Raw genomic sequence first — 10,324 nt, 5'->3', positions numbered from 1 at the left:
AGGCGCCTATAGAAGAAAATACCCCAAATATCGGGACTGTCCCTATAAAATAGGGACATCTGGTCACCCTATACAAACTTCCTCTTCCAGAATATTAATGAATAACCTCTTTTTTCAGTGCATCTGGGAGAACCAGCTGATACCATTACCCATCACTGGCTGATGTTTCTTATATCCTATGCAATACAGTATTTTATTTTTGAACTCCAAGCTTTGCAACTCTGACCAGCGAGCTTTTACTGAAGTATTTTGAGGGGATGTTACCTTTCAAGTTGGCTGTGTTTTCCAAATGATTTTCCAATCACACGCTATTCTGATATCAGGATCCTCTTTCTAGGAAGCTTTTATTTGCTCTGAAGTCTACACTTGGACACCCATATTCACTGTTCCAGTGGATGAGCCAGGAACTTTTGCACTTCTGCAAGTTATGGAGGCAAGGAGACAGCCATGTCTTCCTGAGCGCACACATTTCCTTGAGCAACTAATTCCTTGTTCTTTTGAGTAAGGGCAGTGTTTGCAATTAGCCTCTCAACAAGGACCGCTGGACAAGGCATTAGCATTACTAAAGAGTGTGACTGTGAAATCATAACATTGCAGTTTTTCCAGCCACCTGGCAAGTTGCCCCTCAGGATTCCTAAATCTAAAGCATCATTGCAGAGATGCAAGGTCTGCCCTGACCACAGATTTCCTTCAATACAAATGATGAAAATGTTCTATAGATTTAACCACTGCCAGGAGTTTATTTCAAGTGGAGAAATAATGTCTCTCTGGAGAAAGATAAGCCACCACCCTCTGAAGTCCTTTGTTTTCTTGTGTCAATATTGACCCCAATCAGTAAGCACTGCTATCTGCATCCAATATGAAAAGGGTTTTGAAATATGGATAGGCCAAGACAGGAGCGGTCACAAAAACTCTTACCAGCCCTGAGAAGTACATTCTGCTGACCATTGAAATGTTTTCCCTTTATTATCCACTCTATGTAGTGATTTTGCAATATTAGCAAATCCACAAATGAACCTTCTGTATTAGGAGAAAGGCCCTGCAGATGTGTGATTGTCTGGGGAGTTGGCCAGTTCTGCATAATCTCAATTTTCTTGTTTCTTCTATGGAAATCTCCCATACCCCCAACTACCTGTATACCGAAGGTAAATTACCGCATTTTGGAACAACTTGCATTTCTTTTGGTTCAATTTCAGATTGGCAGCTTTAAACTCATCACAGATCACTTGTAAATATATCAGTTCCTGTTCAAAGATTTTAGCAGCAGGATAGGTATAGCAAACTGACAGAGAATGGCTTGCCATGTAATACTCTGTCCATTCACTTCTCAAAAGTGTGATGCATTGCACAAGCCAAAAGTCATCAGTTGCCACAGGAAAAGCAGTTTTTCCCCCGTGTTTTTTGGACCCACTTCCACTTGCCCATACCATTTTTAAGACCTAGTGTGGAAAACTATATAGAACCCACTAGAGCCTCCAGGGTATGACTTAATTTAATTTTCTGTTGTCCACACACAATCTGGTGCTATCATCTTTTGTCTTAACCAGAACTATGGGTATGGCCCAAGGACTGGTTGAAGGCTCAGTTATGCTTTCCTGATATAGGCCATTGAGAAAATGTAATCTCTCTTTCCTCTTTGCTATTGGGAAATGATGCAGTAGCTGCTTAACGGGTCATTTCCCCTCAGTATCAATCTTGTGCTGGCCCAGAGCAGTGCTGCTTTTCTCTTTGTTGGACTAGGAGGACTCCTGATTCCTAATAGAAAGTCCCTTAGACTGCTCTGCTGCCCCTCATTCAAATGTTCTGGCAGAATGCTGGAACAAGACCAACAAAAACTGCACCCCTGCCCCTTTGTAGCTTTTCTTCTATACCAGCGTTTGCAGATCCACTGGTTCACATTTTGCAACCATGATTCCTGTTTTTACTGTTTTTCAGAAACATTCAGCAAACAAACAGAAATGTATTCCTGCTTCAGATTCACAAGAGCTTAAGCAGCTAAGATTTCCCTGAGAATCTGGGTCTCAGAGCAGGTCACAACCACTCCTCATCTTTCTCTTGCTGGAAAGTTACCACAGCATATAGTTATTACCGTTTCTGATCCTGGAAGCAGGACAACTTGTTCATGGCAAACCAATTGCCCTACATATCATTTGCCTCACCTAAGCCACATCTGTAAATGGAATTTCCAGACTGATTTTGTAAGACCCTGTTCTTGGCATTTATTACACTGTTATTAAGCTATAATGAAGTCCAAACCTTCTGGTCCATGGCAGTCAGGTTGCTGGTCACCTCTTCGAGCCATGTTTCCATTCCAGACAAGGAGCTCTGCAAATGGACTTCCCAATCTATTGGAACACTTTGTAGTTCCTGCTCCAAAAGAGATTTCATTTCCACCTGCAAGTCATTTCTCAGCTCGGTGGAACAGAAGATGCTGTCTGTCATCATGCTACAATGTACAATACTGTCACATCTCTGATGGGAGGTTCCAGGCAATCCAGCAAAGTACTTAACAGGATGGGGTTTTACAGGCAACAAAACTGTTCAGACTTCAGGGTTGGCCAGATCACAAACAGAAAGTGCCCCCAGAGGTTACTCCTGACACTCAGGTGAGGGATGAGCAAGATAGTATTTTGTTCAAAGGGAACCAAGCAGTAATCCTAACAGTTTTAAGAGCTGACATCACTGGATGGATACACACATCATACCTGGGGTATAGACACACTTGAGACACGTCAGGAAATGTGTACATATATTAGCCAAGTATGAATTGAGAGCATACATGGAGCAGTGTGAGGTGTGCAGAGTGTAGTGATCAATAGACGGAGACTCTACAGCCTCATGAAATCCCAAACCAACCCTAGGAAAAGGTTGGAACAGACCAGTTTCCTTTTAATGATAGGAATGATGTAGTCATAGGAGATTTTAACTCCAATTTTGGAGAGGTGGACTTTCTAGAGGATTCTGGCAAGAACTATGATCCAGAAATTGAAGGTACATTTTGCAAGGTATGGCATATCTGACATACTGTTCTCAGACAATGGGCTACTGGAGCAGAATTCAAATGATTCAGCACTAAATGAGAATCTGAGCACAAGATAGCTTCCCCGAGTACCCGCAAAGCAACAGGAAGGCAGAATTGGCATTAAAAACAGCCAAGAGACTGATGGCAGAGGCAAAACAGATAGAAAGGGATCCATACGTGGCAATGTTGGACCATTGAAATACACCCTCCCAGGAACTAGCTAGTAGCACAGTAACAGAGACTGATGGGTTGGAGAACCAAGACTCTGCTTCCCATGAAGGATAGTTTGCTGCAAGCCCAGCAGAGTAACAACAGACAGTACACAACAGCACTTATGAGAATGCCAAGCTAAGCAGGCAACCCTCCACTACAAAGAGCCAGAGACTTGAGGCCACTATGCACAGGTGAGCAGCTCTGGGTCTAACCATCAAATAGCCACATAAAACAAAGGTCACAGACAACAGTCCAAGCTGCAGTGGGATACAGGTAATAGGAGGTAGCTACAGACTCAGAACAATAGCAGAGATGAAACTGAAGACAACTGCTAAATAGCGACAGGCAGCAGGGGCCAAGGCCAGGACTAGTAGGATGTACAAAGAGCCTCAGACATCAGCTGGCCTGAGGAAGGAGGGTCAGAAGAAACAAGATATATGAGTAATACACAGCACTATAGGATGCCAGTCAACCGAATGAAGGCATCAATCGGGTGGAAGCAAGTTCCCTGCAAAAGTCATAACACAGACAAGAGTGGGAGATAAAGTCGAAGACCAGCACACTTGAAGGACTGAGACTTATGTACTAGTAACCTCTGGCCCCAGCAAGCCAGCAAATGCTGGCTTGCACAAAAGACAACAACAAAAAAAATTGTTAAGAAGGAAAGATGTAGCAACTAGGGCTGTCAATTAATCACAGTTAACTCACACGATTAACTCAAAAAAATTAATCGCGATTAAAAAAATTAATTGTGATTGATCGCAGTTTTAATCACACTGTTAAACAATAGAATACCAATTGAAATTTAGTAAGTATTTTGATTTTTTTTTTACATTTTCATATATATTGTATCCTGTATTGTAATTGAAATCAAAGTGTATATTATTTTTATTACAAATATTTGCGCTGTAAAATGATAAAAATAAAGAGTATTTTTCAGTTCACCTCAGACAAGTACTGCAGTGCAATGCTTTGTCATAAAAGTGCAACTTGCAAATGTAGATTTTTTTTTTGTTACATAACTGCAGTTAAAAACAAAACAATGTAAAACTTGAGAGCCTACAAGTCCATTCAGTCCTACTTCTTCTTCAGCCAATCACTAAGACAAACAAGTTTGTTTACATTTACAGGAGATAATGTTGCCCTCTTATTTACAATGTCACGAGAAAGTGAGAACAGGCATTTGCATGGCACTTTTGTAGCTGGCATTGCAAGGTACAGTAGCTTAACGTTGTAGTTATGTTCATGAAAAATGCTCCTTTAAGCGAATCCAATTTCCCCATAAGAATTAATATAAATGGGGGGGGGGAGGGGTTAGGTTCCAGGGAATTTTTTTTGCCAGACAAAAGACTATATTTTATATATACACACACACACGGAGCGGGGAGCTGCTGGTCCACCCTGGTTCCAAGCCCCCACCAGCTAGCTCCAATGGGCTGCTCTTTCTGCAAGCAGTGGACACACACACACACACACACACACAGTATAAGTTTTAAACAATTTAATACTGTACATAGCAATGATGATTGTGAAACTTGGTTGAGGTGGTGAAGTCAGAGGGTGGAAAAGGGTGGGATATTTCCCAGGGAATGCCTTACTGCAAAATGATGAACTAGCACTCGGCTGAGCTCTCAAGGGTTAACACATTGTTGTTAATGTAGCCTCACACTCTACAAGGCAGCACGAATGGGGGGAGGGGAGACAGCATGGCAGAGAGAGACAGAGACACACACCGTGTGTGTGTGTGTGTGTGTGTGTGTGTGAGAGATGCGCATTGCCCCTTTAAGTACGCTGACCACACTCTAAGTACATTGCCTTTTTAAGTGGATTAGTAAGTTGACACAGCATCTGCTGCCAGCAAGCTCCTTCCATCCTGAGCCCTGTCATGTCCCTCCCTGCTCTGTGGAGATAAGGTACAGAAGCAGGGGGGCAGGAGCAGGGATGGGAGACACCCTGACATTAGCACCCCTCTTCTCTCCCCTCCCCCCCCCCACGCACAGCAAGCAGGAGGCTCCCAGGAGCAGCTCCAAGGCAGAGTGCAGGAGCAGCACATGGCACTGGTGGGAGGGACAGCTGAACTGCCTGGCAATTGATAGCCTGCTGGGCAGCTGCCGCACAGGGAACTTAGGGGAGCAGGGAGCTGCCAGTCCACCCTGGTTCCAAGCCCCCACCAGCTATCTCCAATGGGCTGCTCTTTCTGCAAGCAGTGGACAAAGCAGGTCGCTACCAAAGAATGCTATAGGGGAGCATTGCGCAACTTTAAACGAGCATGTTCCGTAATTGATCAGCAACGAAACCACATTAACCAGGATGACTAAGTGAGGAGTTACTGTATTTACGTGCCAGGTGCTAAACATTTGTATGCCCCTGCATGCTTTGGCCACCATTCCAGAGGACATGCTTCCATCCTGATGACGCTCCTTAAAAAAATGTGTAAATTAAATTTGTGACTGAACTCCTTGGGGGAGAATTGTATGTCCCCTGCTCTGTTTTACCAGCATTCTGCCCTATATTTCATGTTATAGCAGTCTCAGATGATGACCCAGCACATGTTCATTTTAAGAACACTTTCACTGCAGGTTTCACAAAATGCAAACAATGTACCAATGTGAGATTTCTAAAGATAGCTACAGCACTTGACCCAAGGTTTAAGAACGTGAAGTGCCTTCCAAAATCTGAAAGGGACGAGGTGTGGAGCATGCTTTCAGAAGTCTTAAAAGAGCAACACTCTGATGCGGAAACTACAGAACCCAAACCACCAAAAAAGAAAATCAACCTTCTGCTGGTGGCATCTGACTCAGATGATGAAAATGAACATGCATCAGTCCGCACTGCTTTGGATTGCTATCGAGTAGAACCTGTCAACAGCATGGACACGTTTTCTCTGGATTGGTGGTCGGAGCATGAAGGGACATATGAATCTTTAGTGCATCTGGCACGTGTAATATCTTGCGATGCCGGCTACAACAGTGCCATGCAAACAACTGTTCTCACTTTCAGGTGACATTATGAACAAGAAGCAGGCAGCACTATCTCCTGCAAATATAAACAAACTTGTTTGTCTGAGTGATTGGCTGAACAAAAAGTAGGACTGAGTGGACTTGCAGGCTCTAAAATTTTACATTCTTTTATTTTTGAATGCAGTTTTTTTTGTACATAATTCTACATTTGTCAGTTCAACTTTCATGATAAAGAGATTGCACTACAGTACTTGTATGAGGTGAACTGAAAAATACAATTTCTTTTGTTTTTTACAGTGCAAATACTTGTAATCCAAAATATAAAGTGAGCACTGTACACACTTTGTATTCTGTGTTGTAACTGAAAATGTAGAAAACATTCAAAACTATTTAAATAAATGGTATTCCATTATTGTTTAACAGTGCAATTAATCAGGATTAGTTTTTTAAATCACGCGATTAATCACGATTAATTCTGTAAATTGTTTGACAGCCCTAATAGCAACTTGTATGGAACTTAGAGGGAAGAACACAGGTTGCAGGAGGAAAACGTGTGGTTGAGGCACCATGAACACACTCCTATGCACATGGGCTAGAATGCTAGCTGCAGTATCTCTGAATAGTTTTCTGAATAAAGAGTGTCACTTTAGTTTTAGAAACACGATGTCCCTTCATGTTATTACTCAGCATATGGTACATGAAAATTTCTACATCCTTTCCTGCAGACTTCCTGATTCCTCTAATTTGAGAGGTGTAGATGCCATGACGGTCTCTCCAGACATGCTGTCTGGAAGCTGCTGCAACCAGCTTCCTCATCATCAGAAAAGGTGTTTTCCAGAAACCTGGCTGCAAAGCCCCAGGCTCAGAATCCAGTAAGCGGAAAGGCTCCCAATTCATGTGATTGATGCATCTCTTTGCCTATCTATTAGGTAACAATTAGCACATGGTGCTACAGGTACGGGAATATTGTAAACACGATTGGCTTGTCATTTTTATAACAACAAACATCAGGCTGAGAAGAACTTAATTATCTACCCTCCAAAAAGCTGCATCAGTAGTTCAGTTACAGCTTCCTGCTGCCTTTGACTTTTACTGTAAATATAGCCCCTTGCCTTAGTTTTGACTTTGAACTAGCCAGTCTGTGCCCAGTTTACCCAACATGATTTCTGGCACGTATGTACAAAGTTTTTCCCAACTGTGCCATTCTAGTATAGAGGCAACTGTGAAATTTACAAAAAGGCGGGGGGAGCCTAAAGCATATCAGAAAACTGACCTCTTCGTATTACAAAAGAACTGGGGTGGTGACACGTAGGCAGCTGCAATTACACCCCTGTGCTCCAAAGCAGTTCAAGTGTTTCACCTACCAGTCTTCACAAGATCTTTTAAAATCCTGTGGATCCTTGAACAAGTCAGTGGAAATGTGATGAGCCAGGCCTCCTGCAGCCAACAGCTTTTCTGGGGCATATAATGCTACAGATGGTTCCCTGTTATTCCAGCTGGAGAATCTGAAGACCCTTCCAAGTGACCGGTTTTATAATAGCAGAGCTCTCCAGTGGATATAATATGCAATTAGCTGTCAGTTACACTTATTTGCAAAAAGGTTAGCAGCTCTAACACACTCTGGCTCTACCAATCAATTTTGCTTTCCCTACAGAAACTGTTGCTAGGGTGGTGATGAATTTGGCTCTGGCTTGCTCAGCTGAGGAAGGAGAATAAGACAAAAAGAGAAAGGGCACTCTTCTTTTGCTTCAGTTCTGTTTAATTGAGTCTTTTATATCACAATAACTTATTAACATAACACCCATTAGTCATTATGACTTCATACATGAGGAAAGATTTTGACATAAGAGTCTATTTGAAAAGCACTGCAAATTTTCCTAAGTACATCAAGTTTATTATTTTTAAGTACTTTTAATTTTAGTTATGCATTAAGGCAGCTTTCTTGTCTGTTGAATTCTCTTGTCTGCAGTGGTGTTTTTTTTTTTTAAGTGCAATTTATGATAAATTAGCAGGACCTCTCTAGTTCACTCCCTTCTCCCTGTTCCTTTCCACATATTTCAGTACCACTAATTCATCCCCGTTGTAACTCCACTGCCTTCAGTGGAGATACATCAGGGATGAATTTGGCTCAGTGTATTTATAGTGTTACGGTTCTGATAAACTAACAAGAGGCTGGAAATTAAGTTAAGGCCAGTGCGCCAGTCTCCGGTGCTTTTATCAAGTAGAGAGGGGGAAAGGCACAAGAATTTAGAGCAGGTATGTCAGCCTACATTTTGTTGGCATGTCACAATCATATAATTTAAGGCTTGTTGGTGTTTTCTAGAACAGACACAACAAGAATTTTTTTTCAATCTACCTATATTGCTGAAACCTTTGATTATTAAAACAATTGACTTTCCACCTTATTGCCATTTACTTTTTGCACTTTGTTCATCTGATGTGCTAAAACTACACAGCAGTTTCTTTGAATCTCACGAGACGGCTCAATGCTGTTGTATATGGCCCCATTGACTTAAAAGAAGTTAATGGACAAAATCCCAGCCACATTTCTTAAGTCCATGACAACATTTTCTGCTGTAGTTAGGGTTTGTAATTCCCTTTAAAGAACAACTATATTTTGGGCCTAAATTAAGCGCATTTCACCCTCTCTGAAATGTGCCCTTTTAAGATACAAGTCTTGAGTGGAAGGAATTAAGACATCCTCAAAATGCCATCAGACATTTTTATAATTATATCTTTCCTGAACACATTCAAGCTGAATGAGCTGTTCTGGACCTGCAGTTGACAAAGTTAATTCTCACACAGCATTACTAGCAGCTACTGATAAGCAAATGGCTAGGGAGATTGTCCTAGCCTGGACAGTCAGAATGAAGCATGTGGTTGATTATATAATGGTTTCTTCTAAAGTGTGGACTGAACAGTGGCCATATTGGTCACATATAGGCATGGAAACATTGCCCGTAGTCACATGCTGAGATCTGCCAGAGCAGCAGCTTGCAATGCAGGATGTGCTGCTCTGATAATATGCAGATATGCAACCACTTTTTCTATTCTCTTTTGAAAATATTAGATTTGAGTCTTTACAGCATTTTAAAAAATCTTCTGCACTTTCAAGCTTTTTAGTGCTCCAGCCTTGGGCAAGAGGTTATTTCTGACACTGGAAATAAATATAAAACGAGAAGATCTGTATGCCTGCCTGCCAGGTGAACACTTTTTAAAGAGCAGTATTCACTTGGAAGGCCAAGAAACAAGATAACATCAACAAAGCCTCAGGGAATTATTTAAAGTAATAGGGCCTTTTCCCTTCATGTCACTTTACCAAAGTAATAATGAGCTGCAAGAGTTAGGAACAAATATTAATATTTATTTTATACTTATACAATATTTCCTTTCCTATATTAGATGGATAAAAAGAAACATGTTAGCATCATGTGACTATCACTCAGTTATCCAAGAACTATCAAGATTTGGTGCTATTGAATCCGTGACTCCTTCTGGAAGACAAACAGCTGTAGTTATATTCAAAGACATCATTTCAGCATGTAAAGCAATGAATGCTTTCCCAGCCAACAACCCAGGCCGAAGGATCCAATGTGCTTGGCATCACAAATTCATGTCTGAATATAAAATGTCAGGCCACAGAAAGATAAAACTTACAAGTTACTAAAATGTTTATGAAATTGTTTCTATACAATAATTAATACAGTAATAATCAACATCAATAAAAAGGCACAACTAGAATTTACCCCCCCCCAAAAGTGTATTCATTTATTAAAATTATTTCAGTGAGGATAAACAGATGAGCTTCAGGAGCTTGATCTTCACCAACAATAAAAATTAGAGTTTTGATTTCTTCCCAAAGAAGCTCATAATAGCATTCCTGCATTCGTCAGATAACCACCTTTCCGTGAGGAGTTCACACTCCTGACAGTTAACTGCATGCAGCTTCTCCTTTTCCACACCTCGTATTAGCTGCTTTGACAGAGCCAAGGACTGGGAGAAGAAAACAAAAACAAAACAAAAGCTCACAATTAGTGAGGCATACATAGTACAAATTATGTTATTTTATACATCTCCTCAGTTCAGCATTCTGAAAAGTAGCATGTATTCCAGTTAGATTTTTAATTTA

General features: G+C 41.2%; 1 protein-coding gene across 2 annotated transcripts in view; it reads right to left on the bottom strand.

The window, feature by feature from the left end:
• Positions 1-8,166: 8,166 nt before the first annotated feature.
• ECI2 (enoyl-CoA delta isomerase 2) overlaps positions 8,167-10,324 on the bottom strand; it is a 64,961-nt gene continuing 62,803 nt past the window's right edge. For both annotated transcript variants that reach the window (XM_037893213.2, XM_037893214.2), the window contains exon 10: positions 8,167-10,188. In XM_037893213.2, the coding sequence (XP_037749141.2) occupies positions 10,033-10,188 (156 nt within the window). In that variant the 3' untranslated portion in view covers positions 8,167-10,032. The remainder of the gene's footprint in view (positions 10,189-10,324) is intronic.

This window comes from Chelonia mydas, chromosome 2 (genome assembly GCF_015237465.2).
Source record: "Chelonia mydas isolate rCheMyd1 chromosome 2, rCheMyd1.pri.v2, whole genome shotgun sequence".
Taxonomy (NCBI): Eukaryota; Metazoa; Chordata; order Testudines; family Cheloniidae; genus Chelonia; species Chelonia mydas.
The sequence above is the reverse complement of the archived record's forward strand: the minus strand, read 5'-3'. Positions and strand labels throughout refer to the sequence as shown.